A 19,508-nucleotide genomic window follows, 5' to 3' on the forward strand; every position below is an offset into this window, starting at 1 on the left:
ATGGGCTTGATGAATAAAATAAAAGGAGTAAAGTCAAGAAAAGGAAGATAAAAAATAAAAATGAGTAAAGTAAAGGGAAAATAAAAAATCAAAATAAGAAAACAAACAAAAATAAAAACAAAATGAAAATAAGATGTGAAAATAAAATAAAAAACAATAAAGTTAAGAAAAGGAGCAAAAAATAAATAAAAATGTGAAAAAATAAAAAAGGAAACAAGAACGAACAGTGGCCAGGACACGCTTTCGCCTTGCAACACTTTAGAGAGCCAAAGTGCCCCCTGAGTTTTTTTTCCAACCGGCTTCCGGACTGGTGTGACCTGTGTGTCAAAAGTGTTATCTCAGAAGCGGGATACTCCAACGCAGTATTTTAGGCTATAGCGAACTGAGCGGCAGATGTGAGACGCGAACGACGCCACGAACAAAGACGAAATTCCGACCGGGGGAGTCTCAGCTGATGGTGACAACGAGAGTGGTATGACTGGCGTTGATGTGCGTGATCCTCTTTCGCCAATGAGTGCCGACCGGGATGATGGTATTTCTGTGCGAGAATTATTGAATGTTCTCATGGAAAAGGACCGTATCGTGACGACTCAGTTGGAACGCTTGACTCAGACAGCGACGCCGCAGCCCGTGTCAGCAGGGACGCCGGGTGGCATCGCTGCGTTCCAAGTAATGCCCGACCTCAGTAACAACATAATGACCTTTTGCTATAGGTCGTCGGCGCTCATTGTGTTCACTGACGTTGGCGTTGACAGCGTTTTACACTCCGATGATTTTAAGGAAAGGAAGAGCGCATAACTAGCTCCCTGGGTCAGTGGGCGCCTGGATCGCGCTTATAGGTATATGTGGGGTGATGAGAGAAAGATGTGGGCTGCATGCGTTAACTCTGACAACGATGTGGCAGACACGCGGCGCTGCTGCAATAGGCCGCAGCGTTACAGCAAACTGCCGCCATCAGCCATTAACTGGTACCTGCATGCCAGGGTGGCAGGGTGGTTGCGCTACCTATCCAGTGTCCGGAACGCACTCAACGTTACAGACCCTAGGCCGCTTATAGTTGTCCGCTACGAGCGACGAACAAGAAATCGCCGCAGGATGGAGCTACAGACTGCGCTGACGTCAACAAACGACAGCCAATACCTGCTCGCGGCCGTGCGCGTGAAGCACCAGGCACGATTCCTCAAACGCAGCGCTCCTGTTTCTAACCGCGTTCTTTTCGCAGCGGCCAGCACATCAGACGCGGCTTTACTGACGTCTGCAAAACCATTCTTCGCGCAGCAGCCCCCGTTGCGGATGTTTCCACCTGACATCTTCAAGGCTCCATCGGTTCTCGTAGGCCTGCCTAGCTGGCCCTCCTCGGAGTTCCTGCAGTTCCAGATGGGCCAGCCACCATCGCCGCCTCCGGAAGTCCTGGCCCAGCAGTGCGCGCAGGAAGAGACGAGGCAGGACCCGGTGTTGGCCACTGGATTTCTCACTGCAGAGGCCCCGGATGGACCCAACGCAGGAGGAGGCTGCTCTTCGTCACCAACATCGAATGAGGAGAACTCCAGCGACAAGTCTTTGACAAGGTATGCATAAGCGCGCAGGAAAACCATGCAGATTGTAAAAAATGGCGAGGTGACAGAACACAGAATTTTCCATGCTCTCGATTCAGGGAGAACGAACAAGGGACTGAACTTTGCGTGAGCGTTGCGTTTCGCTCATAGATGAAACTGCCGTGATGAACTGGTGAAACTGAATATTAGCCCTCATTTCCTATAGATACTATGATCCCATGATGGCTTTTGACCGATGCCTTTGCGACGCGCTGCTTTCCTCACGCTCTTTCTCCCTCTTGTTGCCCTTTTCTAGATGTTTCCTGGAGTGACCAAGAGAAGCGTCTTGTGGTTTATGGGGGCTTAACGCCCCAAAGCGTCTATGACTATGATGGACGCCGTAGTGAAGGGCTCCAGAAATTTCGGCCACCTGAGGTTCTTTAACGTGCACTGACGTCGCAGTGCACACGAACCTCTAGATTTCACCTCCGTCGAATTTCAATGGGGGGGGGGGGGGGGGAATTCACTGTAGATATCCTCAAAATACAAAAAAAAATGGTTGGTGCTTAAGCTTCGCCTTTTGGAGTGGAACGCGACAGCGTGTTGCAGCGTTGCCTAGGACTTCACGGAACGCCACCGCCCGTTCGAGGCGACGCCTTGCCCGTTCGAAACGATTTTGAACGCAACGCATTTCTGAGGAAAGGAAAGTGCGCAGCAATTGTCTCACACGGGAGTAAGATGGGAGCGAAAGAAGAGAGAGGGGAGTGCCGTAATGCAGGAAATTAAAATTGGATTTAAGCAATGAAATAGTTTTAACTACTACGTGTGTGCTGCAGGAAAGGCCAACTCGTAATCCACCATCCAGAACGTTTTGCGGCAAACGGTTGGCGTGATACGATTTTTTCCGACACACTCTGAAATTACCACGTGACATGTCCGCCGGCGCACCGCGATTGCAGTGCTCTCAAATGCTTCGCGCACTCAAGGACAGATTCCTTAGCCAGCTGTGCTGCCGCTTAAAGCGGAACGGGCAGCGACGCAGGCGCTGGCTGCACGATTTACGCCAGCGCAAGCGATAAGGGCTCCGTCTGCTTGCCGCTACCATGAACTGCCGCGAGGCTAGCATACCGCTGGCGTAATTTGTATCGGAAGCTCCTGCGTCTCTGCCTGCCGCCGTGGTGGCTCAGCGGTTATGGTGCTCGGCTGCTGACCCGAAAGACGCGGTTTCGATCCCGGCTGCGGCGGTTGGATTTCTTTGGAGGAGAAATTCTAGAGGCCCGTTTACTGTGCGATGTCAGTGCACGTAAAAGAACCCCATGTGGTCGAAATTTCCGGAGCCCTCCACTACGGCGTCTCTCATAGCCTGAGTCGCTTTGGGACGTTAAACCCCATAAACCAACCAACCAACCTGCGTCTCTGCCCTGTCCCGTTCTAAGCGGTAGCACACCCGGCCGCTGTTCGCTTGTACAGGGAACGATTGAGAGCACTACCTTGGCGGCGCGCGAGCAGGCACAGGACGCACGTTTTTTGTTGTTGTTTTTTAATCTCGCGGGCAACTTCTGTGAGCGGAACAAACTAATACGTAATAGATGGAAAGTTAAAAACTTTGGTTGGTTTATGGTTTGGTTGGTTGGTTTATGGGGTTTAACGTCCCAAAGCGACTAAGGCTATGAGAGACGCCGTAGTGGAGGGCTCCGGAAATTTCGACCACCTGGGGTTCTTTAACGTGCACTGACATCGCACAGTACACGGGCCTCTAGAATTTCTCCTCCAAAGAAATTCCAGCCGCCGCAGCCGGGATCGAACCCGCGTATTTTGGGTCAGCAGCCGAGCACCATAGCCACTGAGCCACCGCGGCGGCCAGTTAAAAACTTTAATCGGATGTTATTCAACTTTCTGATTGGAATTTTTGGCCTAACGTTGCTTGCGAAGTTGCATAATTAATCTCGACTAATTGTGCAATTAACCAAATTACACAAAATAGTGTGACTTGCTCCATACAGCAGCCAGCAACATGCGTTTGGTGGCGTCGCCTTAGTGTGCCTCGGCATTAGCTAGGACGCCCTGGATATGATAGGGTTGCTGGCAGCGCCTAGTTGAGGGGAGGTTGCAGGATGAAAAGTTGACTACACTTTCAGAAGTTAAAGCTGATGTGCCCCCAAATTGCATCGGCAATGGGCCTTCCTGCTTAACAGGCACGCGTAATTTCTTTTCTACTTTTTCGCGCAATCAACAAAATTCGTATTGAAATCGACAAACAATCTAGAAAAAATCAATTTCCAGTGCCCCTATTCGACAATTTAGCAACATGTGTTTAGTATCGTGTTCAGGAAATTCAACACAATCTAATCAAAAAGGAAACACTAATTTTTGTAAGGGATATGAGTCCCACGAAGATACCAATGCGGTTAAGATTGAGTTTTCGCACGGCAGGTATCAAAGTTGCCACCATTCATCCATTTCTAAAGAACAATTCGCGGAAATACCAAAGCGGTTACGATGTAGACCGAACGGAGTTCTTGAGAAAAACAGCTCTTGCAGACAAAGGACCAGACAAGAAGGACACACAACTGCGCTATCCTTCTTGTTCTAGTCCTTTGTCTGCAAGCGCTGTTTTTCTCAAGATGTACCCCAACCAACTCGCCCAGCAACACACCTTGCGCGAACGGAGTTCTTTCGTAAACACTAACTTCGGTCCGACGGGCGTCTATAGCAGTTACGAAAGTGGCTACGCGGGAGATTCACAGAGGCTGACGACTAGCACCCATGGGAATTCGAATTCCAATTTCCCACTACTATCATTTTACAGCTTCCCACTTCGGTCGTAATGGGATTAATGGATGAATGGTATATTCATTAAAGGCAGGCATTACATAAACCCTAGAGAAGGATGACACCGAGATGACAGAGAATTACTGCGTAAATTCCTTTCCTCAAAAATCGTCGCGTTAAAAGGGCAAGGCATCGCGCTGAACGGATGGTGGCGTTCCGTGGACTGCCTGGCAGCGCTACAACACGCTGTCGCGTTCCACTCCTAAAGGCGAAGCTTAAGCGTCAACAATTAGCAATTAATTAGTATTTAGACATTAATCAGTAATTAGTCACTAATTAGTAATTTGTCATTACTTCGTCATCAATTATGTGTGACGTCATCCAGTCGTGACGTCACCAGTGTCACACAGGCAAAGTGGTGCGGAAAACGCTTTCACCTCTACGGAGTTTAGAAAGTTTCGAAAGCGCTGCATATACATTCTTGTCAGGCCTGCGTCTCGTAGTGTCCGCGTACGCTTCGTGTTATGCCCGTAAACATTTCATGCTTACTCTACTCTCGGTTACGGGAGAGGCAGAGATTTTTGTTTATACCTATATGAAGGGGACATGTATTCGTATCACTCGGTTTTATAGGGTGTTGCGCTGCTCTAACGGTGGATTAGGAACGATCGGTTCGCATGTCCCTCATGTACCCTGGATTTCCAGGGACCGTAAACGGTGGCGCCCGCCGTCGTTACTGCATCGGAAAAAGACCAGCCCGGCGTCATACTGGATGCCTAAGGGGTCGCGCCACTTCTTCAGTAACCGGGACAACGATGACGACGACGGTTTAGGTGCAGGTAGCACCTGCAATACTGCGTCCGCCTCGACGCTGCAGTGTATCGGCAACGAGATTGCCCCTCTCGACGATGAGTGGCCCGACTGCGCACTCACCGCGCTCATTCCGGTCCTCGCTGTGTTCTCCCTCTTCTTCGCGGCCATGAGGAGCAGCGTCTACGTCGGCCTCGTGCACGGAGCCAAGAGGTACGCACTGTTTAATCGATTCCGGATACTCATAAACGATATGCCATGCAAACAAATGTTTACACGTACGCAAAAGACAAATAAGTGTTACTGTACCCAGTATACTTCATGGCTGATCGGCACCCGCTCAGTCTGACTGCCGATCCCATTCCATACTTCAGCTTTTAATGAATGTAGAGGACTACCAGCATCCCGAGATCTGCATAATGCTTTTCTGGTGTTTAGAGCTCGGCAAACTCTGCCAGTGTACGATATTTCTGTAAGCCACCGCTCCGCGGCCCGGCCCTGACAGTTATTCAGCTCATTTTTACCTCAAAGCACATATACTATACCATTAGAACTTGTTTTCATAGGTCTCTTCTCTGTATTAATTTTGATTCAGCGCGGTCTGTTCACACGCTCCATGCACATCATCAGTTGTTCGTCACGTTTACAGGAGCCAACGGCCCAATATAGGATCCCTAAGATCCTTGGCGAGTAGCGGCACCACCGGTGAAGAGAGCAGCTTGCTGCCGTACTGGATGCTCGAGGATATCCACATCTTCATCAGTGATGGGGACAACGACGACGACGACGTTGGCGGCACCGGTCCCCGCTCCGAGGAGGCGGTCTCCTCGGCGCTGAAGAGCATCGGCAGCGAGCAGCCGCCACGGGACGATGACATGGATAACTGGAGGAGGCTGGCAAGGCAGCCGCACTGCGCACCCGACGTGCTCTGCTTCCTGGTCGCCGCACTGACACCCATCTTCACGGCCACGGCGACGAATGTCTGTCGGCATGCGACATGGAGCAAGGGGGTATGCACCGTTTCATCTTTTGACACGGCGTGTTACTTTGTCATTGTGTCTTGCAAATGTAGTTCCACTTGTACAAGAAGTATAATAATGCTACTGCGCCTCGGAAATCAAGAGGAAGAAATGGACTTAACGCTCCACCAGTCCTGGTGGAGCGTTAAGCGAACAGGCGGAACCAAGGAAGCATCGTACGGGGCGGCGTCTCTGCACACTGAGCCCCTTCAGGTTCTCGTCTATGTGATCTTGCCTCCTTGTCTTCATTGGGACGGCGGACCAGACCAAGCAGTTAAACAATGAAATCGTCTTCAACGAATGCATGAGGTGTGAGAAAGCGCGAAACGCTCCCCTCGCCTACCCTCTTAATTTTTTATTTACCTTGCGATGAAAATGAAACGCGGGAAAGTAGCACGGGTTATGAAACGTTGCGTATAAACTGCAGCACCAAATTTTTCGCCCATATTTGGCTTCATAATCATTGGGAACTTTTGTCGAGGGATGACTTTGCAGATAGCTTTAAACGATGCAGTAGATTCGGTAGCCAACTATATAGGGGCTACCATCAACGACAGAGGACAATGCGCATTTCTATAGAAGTACGACTCTGCCATTGCTGCAATTCACCCCAATTCGGACGCGCTTTTCCATGCAGCGCCATTGTTCGCCAGCGGTGGACAGGCGTCCTGGCCAAGTACATGGACATCGCCTTGTGCACCTGCTACCTGTCAGCGCCTGAGCTTGCGCAGCGCATCCAGGATGAGATTCGCCCGCTTCACCGACAACGGAGGACCACGCCGCTGTCTCCTTTCACGGCCAGCCAGAACAGCTATCGGTGCTTTGTGCGCGCATTTGTTTCGCGCGGGTGCCGGTGCATGTCTGAATATCGCACGCTAAACGCTGTGCTGCTTTCTTGGTGTTCGAATGATGGCGCATTGTAGAAAGAGTTCGAATAGATCTACTTACGAATTTTCTTTCAACTCTTCTGTGTCTGTCCACTTTTTCACTTTGTCCACCCGCTGCGGTGGCTCAGTGGTTAAGACGCTCGCCAAATGAGCCGTAGTAGCGATCGCGGCGGCCGCGTTTCGAAGAAGGCGAAACACAAAGGGCGCCCGAGTGCTGTGCGATGTCTGCGCCCGTCAAGGATTCCCAGATGGTCGATATTACTGAAGCGAAAGCTTCACTACGTTAGGTGAAGCGAAGGTTACCATTTCTGGGATTTCCACCATCATTTGTCCTTCGCATAAAGCAAGTGCGCAACTCGCCGCCTGGAACACTGGACACCGTAGTCGCGTTTAAGCTGCGAAATTGATGAAGAGCGGCAGCTTCTAAACCAAAGGAAAGGCGCATAACTGGCTTGAGCAAAAATACAGAAGAAAGCCTAGAAACAGGAGAGTCACACTCACGGAGGAAATTCAACACCACTTCGCAGAACTCGCAAGACACCAGTGGAACAATATCTGCGAAATGTAAATGGCAATTCAGGCAAGAGAGAAACTTGGAATCTTCTGCGACATCGATTTGATCCGGAATCCAACAAAGCTACGACTCAAAAGAAAATCACCTAAATTTTGAGCACAGACCTAAGCACGGATCCGGATATCATAAATACGCTACCGCAGAGATACTTCTGCACAAGTCGAGAGACGAAGCCCCTACCCGATTATAAAGGACAACCTAGCCCCATCCTGGACGCGGACATAACAATAGCGGAAATAAGAGCAGCCCTCCATAAGATACGCACGACATCCGCCCCGGGAGAGGGCGGCATTAAAACAAGACACTCTGAATGAATCTTAGACGACGCTTCCATAGCAGCACTTACGGACTTTGCGAACGATTGTTGGAGGGAGGGAAAACTCCCAGCGTATTGGAAATATACCCTCCTTAAGTTCATCCGAAAACTGGGCAAAAAGCTCGCGCTCGAAAGCCTCAGACCTTTTGCGCTGACTTCTTGCATAGGAAAACTGATAGAACACGTCATACTAGACAGAGAATTTATATCCAAACACAATGGTCGGCTTGAAACCACATTTATCAACACAGGATATGATGCTGAGACTAGCAAACGAAGTCCTATCTCAGGAGCAAGAAAGCGCCACCAGGGCAATCCTAGCTCCAGATTTAACCCAACCATTAGACAACGTCAAACACAAAGCAATCCTAGAATATTTTTTCCTGTTGAATGTAGGCGAAAGAACGTTTTACTACATCAAGGACTTTCTCTCCGATAGAACGGCCAAAATCCAAATTTGCACAATCGACTCCCACACCTTTAGTTTAGGAGACAGAGGAACGCCGCAAGAATCGGTCATCTCCCCTTCTTATTCAATATAACCTTCATCAAAATGGCATACGAACTCGCAAAAATCCCAGAACTAGAACACTCATTTGCACGCGGACGATATCACTTTTGAACCACCGAAGGGAGATGGGCACGATACAAGATACGCTACAACAAGCGGTAGATGTAGTAGTAGAGGAGGCACAAGCCGCGGGACTCGCGTGTTCCCCCCAAAAATCTGAATTCCTCATCCTGCACCCAAAGCGTCAAAGAAATAACATATACAGGAGGTCAGAATATACGCTCAAGGGGTAGCCATGCCAGAAGTGAAAACACTAAGAATCCTGGGAATGTTCATACAATCAAATACAAAAAACTACACACTAATAGAGACACACTGAAACAGCGTCAACCAAATCTCCCTCCTCATCAGATGCATCGCGAATAGGCGAGGAGGAGTTAAACAAGCCGAGATCAGGAAACTAGTACAGGCTTATGTTCTTAGCGCAGTCATCTACTCTACACCATACGTCGCCCTCAGAGTGAAAGAAAGAGACGAATTGGATTCTCTAATTACACACTCCTACAAAACTGCGCTCAACCTTATCGTCATATGCCAAATAAAAAGCTACTGCAGTTAATAATTCATAACACCTTAGCGGAATTGATAGAAGCACACCTCACCGCACAGTACGAAAGACTATCAGGCACTGAAATAGGACGTTTAATCCTAACGAAAGCACGAACACAATATGAAGGAGTCTGTGCACGCACCTTAACAATTCCAAGACACGTGCACGAACATTTAATAGTCCGTGATCTGTCGAAAAACATGCATCCACACTGCGATAAGGGCACAAAAACGTCACGAAAGACTCAGATTTTAGAAAGACTCAAAATCTTTCGCAAAAAAGACGCACGTGGACGTGGCAGAACATACGGACAGGGACGCATTTTCCCTTGCAGTTGTCGATCATCGAGGTTCTCCCTTTGTGTCGGCGACGATCGATAAAAAAAAATTTCCGGAGGAGGCCGAAGAAGCTGCCATCGCTTCAGTCATTGCACCGACCACTGCGAAATACATCAGCGACTCTGAAACCGCAATTCGAAATTTCGCCAAAGGAGGGTGCCACTTAGATACCATCAAAATCCTACGAAAAATCTCCAATACCCGCCAGATCACATTGATTTGGGATCACGGTCCCCGCCCATTCGACCATCCTGGAAACGAGGCGGCGCGCCAATTTCCCCGAGGATTCGTAGATAACCGGGAAGTGAGCTACCCCGAGATCAGGTCGGGCAAGGAGCGAATGACAACCTGCAAAGAAATCACAACCCCCTTCAAGAAAGAAAGACACACAACAAGTCAGTTGGCGGCAGCTCCAAATAGACACTTTCTTTAATTCGCACATGTACTCCATATGGTTCCCAGAACAGTTCAGCCCCGTCTGTTCTCTCTGTGGTCACCAAACGACAGACACACCACACATCCTATACTCATGTAATCAAGGCAAGCCATCGCAGAGTCTGCATCTCTCTACCCAATCGATGTGGGAGGCCGCGCTGCTCACTTCGGACCCGGAGGTTCAACACCGTGTCATGGAGCGGCTAGAAGATGATGATGATGATGATAACTTTATTTTCCGCCAGATAAGGAAGCCCCCTACTCCCCGTCCCCGGCACGCAGGCCTTGGTGACGGGGCCAGAAGAGGTCGCCGAATGACATCGTCAGTCGGCCACCTGGCGTCCGGCCTAGAAGAGGCGCCCACCTCGGGCAGGGGAATATCACCATAACCCGTGCCTAAGACCTCTTCTTTATTTAATAAAGTTTACCTGGAGACGAGGTGGAGACGGCACGCAAAAAATTCATGGGTGCACTTTGCTGAGCTAAAGTGCGGTGAGGTGAAAGCCTTAAGCGCGGCGTGTGCTGCTTGTGTCACTGATGTGCGGTTAGTAAAGTTTCGCCTCTACACGTCAGTAAATTGGATATTAAGGAAAGGAAATGGCTCGCATATCTCGGTGGACACCTGAACCTCACCATAATGGGAAGGGAGGAAGATGGGAGGGAACGAAGCCACCCTATTCACTAGACGCGCCTTTGCTCATTCCAAACCATCCAGCTAGCAATATAGACAGCAAAAAAAGCCGACATGGCCGAGTGGTTAGCGTTCTCGTCTCGCACTCCGAAGACCCTGGTTCGATTCCCCTACTCGACCATTTTCCTACTCGGTATTATTTATGCGAAGCATATTAACGTAGGTTTCGGGCCTTCGCGCGACGCCTGGCGGTGGCCACCATTGAACCTGAAGTGGGGTCATGTGACATGACGTCACGTGATGACGTCACACCGGCTGCAGATGGGGCCTCATATCGCGCCGTCGGTCGCCTCCCAGCGGTGGCCACCATTGACCTTCAAGTGACCTTCAAGTAGGTCACGTGACATGACTTCGCGCCGTCGCGCGCGACGCGGCGGCGGCGCCACCATCGCTGCATCACGTGATATGTGACGTCACGCCAGGGATGAAGCGGCGCGCGCCCGCCGTCGCGTCAGTCTCTGTGCCCGCAACCGCGCCAGCGTCTTTGCGCCGGGCGTGTATGCGGTCAAGATGCCTCCAAACGCTAAGGACGTTAATGAATAGGAATGCAAAACGAAGGCTGCAGTGTGCTACGGAAACGAAGAACGCGAAGAACGCCTAGCCAAGCAGCGCGCTCCATATGCGGCTCGACGACAACGCTCCGAGGGTGTAAGTGAAGCCTCAACCAGTGATTCAACTAGCGGAATCGGCGACTCCGTCAGCATTTCTACCAGTTCGGAGCGCTGGAATGCCACTAAACGACAGAGACGTGCCATGGAAACCATCGAAGAGCGACAACAGCGACTCGAAAAGGAACGACTGAGACAGGAAGGGAGAAATGTTGCCAACCGACAGAAGCGTGCTTTAGAAACTCCCGAAGATCGAGAGCAGCGCCTCGAAAAGGAGCGGCCCAGACGAGAAACGGAGAAGGATAATCGGAAGAGGCGACGCATCGAAGAGGCGGCCATGCGTCAGCTACAGCAACGACAAGCAATGCTCATGTCTGCGCATGCGCTGGTGTTTACAGAAACCGGGGCGGACAAAGACACTCCGAAGACGATTAAAGGCTTCACCCTGGTTCGTGCTGCGAAACGACCCGACCAAACCAGAAATGCCGGGGCGGCGATCTACGTCAGAGACCCCCTACGAGCTAAAGTCGTGACGCCGGCGGTGCCGATGCAGCGAGGAAAAGCTCTCTGCGTAGAGATCCCGGCTCTCGACTTGGTCGTCTCTGGTGTATACGTCGCGCCCCAAATGAGCAACCAAGATGCAATCAACATCATGGCAGACGGACTGCCGCCGCGCACCGACAAAAGAATGTTAGTCTGCACGGGAGACTTCAATAAGGACCCGGTGAGAGACAGGACACTTCTGCAGGCCGTCGAAGAAAGATATGCCCTCGGCTTATGTGAACTAAAGCCAAAGTCCACGACTCAGTGGGGAAACAGTTTAGACTTGGTGTTGTGTAGAAATGCTTAAAGACAATACAGAATAAGTGACGTGCAAACCAAGAGTCATGCATTTACGGACCATAAGAGTGTGTTTGTCGAGCTGCAAAAAATAAAGTACGACGATTAACCTAAAACCACGTCTCCGTTACTTAGCCCCATCTACACTGAGGCAGCTCCTTAACATGCTTCGCGTCCACTGGGCTTAACCTTGATAAGCCTCCAATTTTTATTTATCTGGTCTGACTAGAATTGTTAATTATAATGTAGTTATCATAGAATGCCTTAAATCCCGTTTCGATATCATTTGAATGCCATCGATTAAGTACTGATTGGCATATGCCCATATAAGGCACGTAACCGAAACGCGGACACATCTGCGACACGGCTCCTAACGACAGTGTGAGGCATTAAAGGCTTTCGCCTTAAAAGGCACCGCTGTGCTGTACGACGTCAGTGCACGATAAAGATCCCCAGGGGGTCGAAATTATTCCGGAGACTTCCACTTCAGCATCTCTTTCTCTCGTTCTTCTTTCACTCCCACCTTCCTCCCTTCCCTTTCGGCGCGGTTGAGGTGTCCGCCGAGATATGTCAGCCAGGTACTGCGCCATTTCCTTGCCTCAAAAAAAATTACTAAACCAATTTACTCGCATCACCCCAACCCATGCCTATGACCTCTTCTTCGAGCCGCCGCGGTGGCTCAGTGGCTATGGTGCTCGGCTGCTGGCCCGAAAGACGCGGGTTCGATCCCGGCCGCGGTGGCTGAATTTCTTTGGAGGAGAAATTCGAGGCCCGTGTACTGTGCGATGTCAGTACACGTTAAAGAACCTCAGGTGGTCGAAATTTCCGGAGCCCTCCACTACGGCGTCTCTCATAGCCTTATCCCATTTCTTCTGCAGGGCTTCCCCTCTTGCCTTCCTCCTCTCGATGTTAAAAGCGGGATGCATATTCCGCGGAATGGGGTGCACGTTGATGCGTCTTCTTACATCGCGTGGGACCTCTTCCCTTTGGTCAATTGTATAGGGCTGATTAACATGGATCTTCTCGAGCAGTTCTCTGCCGGGTGTTGTGAGTGCGAGCCTATTGAGTTGTGAGAGCCATTGTGCTTCCCACATCTCTTTAAGGGTATTATGAAGAAATGGGACAAGCAGACTAACACCCTTTACGTGGACGCAGCAGGACCACAGAATGGAGTCATGACTATTGTAGTCTCAACGCCTTCAGGGTCGATGGTGAACTGCGCCTCGGTGAAAACATCTAACCCCACTCACGCAGAGGAGGCAGCTATTGCATTAGCTGTAGCATATAACCCCAACGCCGTTGTGCTCACTGATTCCCAGAACGCCTGTCGCAACTTCAATTCCGGATTAATTCATAAGTCAGGGTTGTCATTGCTGACTAAGCATCCACCCAACCAAGCCTCAATCATCTGGTTTCCCGGTCACCTGGAACTACCAGGAGGAAACGAAGCCGCTCACAGGCATGCCCGAGCTCTTCTATACCGGGCGTCTCCCCCTGATGACCATGAAGGGTGCCGTGACCTGATAGGTTTAGCAGTGTATACTGACAATCTCGCGCCGTACAGAACAGCCAGAAAGGAGTACCCAACACCACACAAATCCCTCAATAAGTTAGAAGAGAACACCCTTAGGAGACTACAAACCAACACATACCCAACACCAGCTAAATTACACCTGTGGTACCCTACACTATACTCTCCGCAGTGCCCACACTGTGGAGAGGTAGCTAACCTCTACCATATGGTGTGGGCATGCCAATTTAATCCCTTACTTGACCCCATTCCCAACCCCTCGGAGGAGCAGTGGGAGGCTATTCTGCTCAGCGATGATCCTGACCGTCAGCACTGGCTGGTGGGGAGGGCCACCGCAGCAGCAGCAGCCAATGGACTACCGGACTAGGCGGCCCACCCACATGTTCTGAAAATACTGAATAAATAAAGATGTTTTCAATCAATCAATCAATCTCATAGCCTTAGTCGCTTTGGGACGTTGAACCCCATAAACCAAACCAAACCATCTTCTTCAATAAAGCTGAATTTCTTTGGACGAGAAATTCTAGAGGCCCGTGTACTGTGCGGTCAGTGCACGTTAAAGAACCCCAGGTGGTCGAAATTTCCGGAGCCGTCCACTACGGCGTCTCTCATAGCCTTAGTAGCTTTGGGACGTTAAACCCCATAAACCAACCAACCCACCACAGTCGTGTAATAACCTACGTGTCAGTAGTGACAGATGTGCGCTGCATGCGTGGGCATTGCCAACGTTGTGCCTGAAACGTGGCACTCAAGCCATAGCTAGGTCGTCGGCGCTCATTGTGTTCACTGACGTCGGCGTTGACAGCGTTTTACACTCCGATCGTGTTAAGGAAAGCAAGCGCGCATAACTGGCTCCCTGGGTCAGTGGGCGCCTGGATGGCGCTTATAGGTATACGGGGGGTGACGAAAGAGAGATGTGGGCTGCATGCGTTAGCACTGACAACGTTGTGGCAGACACGCAGCGCTGCTGCAATAGGCCGCAGCGTTTGAGCAAACTGTAGCAATCAACCATTACCTGGTACCTGCATGCCAGGGTGGCAGGGTAGTTGCGCTGCCTAAAGGCCGGTTCACATGCAAGCGACTGAGCGATTGAGCGGCGCGTCGCAGCGAAAATTTCCAACTTGTTGAAGCCTCGCCGCTCGTCGCAGCGACGACTCAAGACAGGTTTTTCCGCCGCAGCGACAGGATTCGCTAGCATTTTCGCTGGCATGTGAAACAGGCTTAACCAGTGTCCAGAACGCACTCAACGTTAGAGACGCGAAGCCGCTTATAGTTGCCAGCTACGAGCGACGAACAAGAAATCGCCCCTAGATGGAGCCACAGACTGCGGTGGCGTCAACAAACGACCGGCCAATACCCGCTCGCGGCCGTGCGCGTGAATCACGAGGCACGATTCCTAAAACGCAGCGCTCCTGTTCCTAACGGCGTACTTTTCGCAGCGGCCAGCACATCCGACGCGGTTTTCCTGGCATCTGGAAAACCATTCTTCACTCAGCTTGCACAGTGGCGGATGGTTCCACCAGACATCTTCAAGGCTCCTTCGGTTCTCGTAGGCCTGCCTAGCTGGCCCTCCTCGGAGTTCCTGCAGTTCCAGATGGACCAGCCACCATCGCCGCCTCCGGAAGTCCTGGCCCAGCAGTGCGCGCAGGAGATGGCGAGGCAGAACCCGGTGTTGGCCACTGGATTTCTCACTGCAGAGGCCCCGGATGGACCCAACGCAACAAGAGCCTGCTCTTCGTCACCAACATCGAACGAGGAGAACTCCAGCGAGAAGTCTTTGGCAAGGTACGCATAAGCGCGGCAGAAAGAATCCTATATAATGGCTAGTAGTCAGCCATGCAGATTGCAGAAAACGTCGGGATGACAGAACACAGAAATTTCCATGCTTTCTATTCATGGTGAACGAACAAGGGACTGCACATTGCGTGAGCGGCGGCGTTTCGCTCGTAGATGCAAAACTGCAGTGACGTACTCGTGGAACTTAATTTTAGGCCTCATATCCTATAGATACTTTGATAGCTTACTTTGATAGCTTACTTTACTTTGATAGCTACTTAGATAGTTTTTGACCGATGCCTTTGGGACCTGCTGCTTTCTTCGCGCCCTTTCTCTTGCTTGTTGCCCTTTTCTAGATGTTTCGTGGAGTGACCAAGAGAAGCGGTTTATGGTTAATGGGGGTTTAACGCCCCAAAGCGTCTCACGCTCAGAGGGACGCCGTGGTGAAGGGCTCCAGAAATTAAGACCACCTCATGTCCTTTAACGTGCACTCACATCGCAATGCACACGACCCTCTGGAATTTCGCCTCCGACGAATTTTGATGCAGGGGAAATTCACTGTAGATATCCTCAAAGTACAAAAAAAAAAATGGAGGGTGCTTAAGCTTCGCCTTTAGGAGTGGAATGCGATAGAGTGTTGCAGCGCTGCCAGGGCTCCACTGAACGCCATCTATCGTTCGGCGCGACGCCATGCCCGTTCGAAACGGATTTGAACGCAACGCATTTCTGAGGAAAGGAAAGTGGGCAGTAATTGTCTCACATCTCGGTGGACACACAAACCGCACCGTAAGGGACGGGAGGAAAGTGGGAGTGAAAGAAGAGAGAAGGGAGTGCCTAAATGATGGAAATTAAAATTGTATTTGAGCAAAATAGTCTAAACTACTATGCTTATGCAGCACGAAACGCTGAATCGTATGTCACCATCCAGAACATTTTGCGGCAAACCGTTCGCACGATACGATTATTTCCGACAGACTCTAACCCCCGTATTCACAAACGCACCTTGTACTTATCTTTTCTCTTCATTCACTTAAGAGGGCCCTATCGTGTTTCACATTCAAAACTTATACTTAAACTGAGCAGTTTTGCGGCCTTAACTTATGGGTAAGTGGACATTTTTCAAGGTAGGCTGGGAGCTACCTTAACGCGCTTCTTATCACATCCAAGATGGCTACCCACTATGAAAGCTTCTCTGCGCAAGTCGACTTCGTCGCCTTGAGAAGAGAAATGGAAAGCCGGGAAGGTCGACCATATGGGAATACATTACGGCGCATACTTCGGGACCGCATATACCCAATGGAACATTACGAAGACAGGGAATTTCTCTCCCGGTCCGTTGTGGGAGGCAATTCTTTTCTATGGGATCAGCGGCCCGGTTCGGATGACGCGGCTGTGTTACGTTCTGTGCGAGCCGAGTGAGACGCGCGCCGGCGTTCTGGGCCAGCCGAGTGAGACGCGCGCCGGCGTTAAACAGAAAATATATACAAAAAAAAACAAAACAGAAGCAACTGTTTTCAGGGAGAGAAAAAGCAAAAAGCAGCTCCGAATAACGCACGAGCAAAAACTGCGAACACACGCACACATATACACAACAGTTCGGACTGGATTGGATCTGAACGACCGCATCTGTGGCCAGACTGAAAACGACGATCGGCTGAAAAGAGCATTTCCGCTCTTACGTTTGCATTAAGCTTCGCGAACACAAGAATCAGAACTTAATTTTCGTTTATAGTCACTAGCAGCATGTTATTTTTTTAAAAAACGTGCAATTAAGCGCTAAAATAGTTGGTAGCCTCGTTCTCAGGCATACTTTTCTGAACGATAAGTGGCCCTTTCATAAGGCGTCCTTTTGGTGCGTTAAGGCGGGTTTTGGAGTCGCACTTAAGCTTTCCCTCAATCTTGTACTTTCTGAGTCCTTATGAAAGTTGCGCTTTTGCCATAAGTGTAAGGCTGGTTTGCGAATACGGGGGTAAAATTGCGACGTGACATGCCCACCGGCGCGCCGCCATTGCAGTGTCCTCAAATGTTTCGCGCACAAAAGGAAACATCCCTTAGCCAGCTGTGCTGCCGCTTAAAGGGAAACGGGGCAGCGACGCAGGCGCTGGCTGCCCGATTTACGCCAGCGCTACCGATAAGGGCTCTGTCTGCTTGCCGCTACCATGAACTGCCGCGAGGCTAGCATACCGCTGGCGTAATTTGCGCAGGAAGCTCCTGCGTCTCTGCTCTGTCCCGTTGTAAGCGGTAGCACACCCGGCTGCTGTTCCCTTGTACAAGGAACGATTGAGAGCACTTTCTTCGCGGCGAGCAAGCAGGCATGTCACGCGTGTTTTTTTTTTATTTTTTTTATTTCTAGAGGGCAACTTCTGTGAGCGGAACAAATACATAATAGGTGGAAAGTTAAAAACTTCAATTCGATGTTTTGTGGACTGTTCAACTTTTTGATTGGAATTTTTGGCCTAGATTCGTTGCTTGCGAAGTTGGATAATTAATCTCGACTAATTGTGCAATTAACCACATTACGCAAAATAGTGTGACTTGCTCCATACGGCAACTAGCAACATGCGTTTGGTCGCGTCGCCTTAGAGTGCCTCGGCATATTTTTAAACCGTGGCTAAAGTTAGCTAGGACCCCTTGGATATGAGTAGTGTTGCTGTCAGCGCCTAGTTGACGCGAGGTTGCAGGAATTAAATGTCAAAAGTTGACTACGTTTTCAGAAGTTTAAGCTGATGTGCCCCCAAAATTGCATCGGCCATGAGCCTTCCTGGTTTATTAGGCACACGTAAATTTCTTTTCAACATCTACGAGCAATCAACAAAATTCGAATTGAAGTCGACAAAAACCTCGAAGAAATCAATTTTTAGTGCCACTATTCTACAATTTAGCAACATGGCTTTAGTATCATGGTCAGGAAATTCAACACAATTTAATCAAAAAGGAAACACTAATTTTTTAAGGAAGATACATGAAGATACAAATGCGGTTAGGATTCAGTTTTCGCACGGCAGGTGTCAAAGCTGCCCCCGTTCATCCATTTATCCGCCCTAAAGAACTATTCGCGGAAATACCGAAGCGGTTATGATGTAGATATCATACCAGTTATAAATGTGGTCCGAGCGGAGTTCTAACTTCGGTCCGAAGGGCTTTTAGGGCAGTTACGAAAGTGGCTACGCGGGAGATTCACAGCAGCTGCAAACTAGCACCCATGGGAATTCCAACTTCCCACTACTATCATTTTACAGCTTCCCACTTCGGTCGCAATGGGGTAATGAAGAATGGTTTATTCATTAAAGGCAGGCATTACGTAAACCCGTAGAGAAGGAGGTCCCAGAGCTCAGTGCTGTAACGAGACCTCCTGTAATTGAATGGGGAAACTTTTACACAATAATATAAGAAGAGAAAACATAGCCAAAAGAAACAAAAACAGCCAACACACAACGTCTAATGAAGAAAAAAGGCAGCTTGAATAATTTATGCTTAGCTATCGCAGTCAGAATGAAATACATGAAATTTTATGCTTTTGAGTAATACTTCTCGACATTCGTGTAAAATAACTCTGGCGTGAAAAATGAACAAGCCGGTACAGAAAGTGAAAACTTTTTTGCTAGTAGTGTTGCGCTAATATGATATTACGGATAATAGTTGGAGTGGATAATAGGATATTAGTTTGAACAGATACTAGAAAGTCACTAAGTATGCTGTCTTTACTACTACTGTCGATGACCTGCGCAGCCAATGCGGGCATGCCGCATTAAATTGCTTTAAAAACTACATGGTCAAGAAAAAAACAAGTCCTCTTAAGTCAGGAAAAGAATGAATTCAATTTTGAGTGACCATAGTTTGAAGCAGTTTGATAGTTCCAGGTAAAAGAAATACAACTAGAACAGTTCTTTTTCTTTTGGTGATTCCGCCTGACAACTTCGACACCTGGAATGCCACTGGAATGTTTATAAGTGACTCTGAGCTGCGATCAAGTCTGCGCGTTCTATAGACGTTCAGCCAAGCCTCAAACATGCGAAACGTAAGGCTACAGGAAATGCTTTGCCTCCCGTCATATTTTGCGATGAATGTCACAGAAACATTAATTCTGTCCTTTTTAAAGAATAGAATTAAAAACTTCTGAGCAACACGAAGCACTGTGCATTGCCAGGCGTTCTTTGGAAACGGGATGTGCAAAACCTTTGCGGTGCGTGACTTCTACAGATGGAACGTCCGAAACAATATGCGACCAGCGCCTCCAGATGCGCTTTCTCATCAA

General features: G+C 49.5%; 1 protein-coding gene across 8 annotated transcripts in view; it reads left to right on the forward strand.

The window, feature by feature from the left end:
• Positions 1–293: 293 nt before the first annotated feature.
• The window catches only part of LOC149339342 (uncharacterized), an 86,615-nt gene continuing 67,400 nt past the window's right edge, over positions 294–19,508 (forward strand). For 2 of the 8 annotated variants that reach the window (XM_089548088.1, XM_089548087.1), the window contains exons 1-3: positions 5,983–6,127; positions 6,774–6,953; positions 14,917–15,262. In XM_089548088.1, the coding sequence (XP_089404214.1) occupies positions 6,115–6,127; positions 6,774–6,953; positions 14,917–15,262 (539 nt within the window). In that variant the 5' untranslated portion in view covers positions 5,983–6,114. Of the gene's footprint in view, positions 1,569–5,012; positions 5,331–5,766; positions 6,128–6,773; positions 7,099–14,916; positions 15,263–19,508 lie in introns of those variants that run through there. The other 6 variants (XR_016283506.1, XM_089548085.1, XM_089548090.1 and 3 more) reach the window with 6 other exon arrangements.

Source organism: Amblyomma mixtum, chromosome 6 (genome assembly GCF_055824585.1).
Source record: "Amblyomma mixtum isolate Tamu chromosome 6, ASM5582458v1, whole genome shotgun sequence".
In the NCBI taxonomy this organism is placed as follows: Eukaryota; Metazoa; Arthropoda; class Arachnida; order Ixodida; family Ixodidae; genus Amblyomma; species Amblyomma mixtum.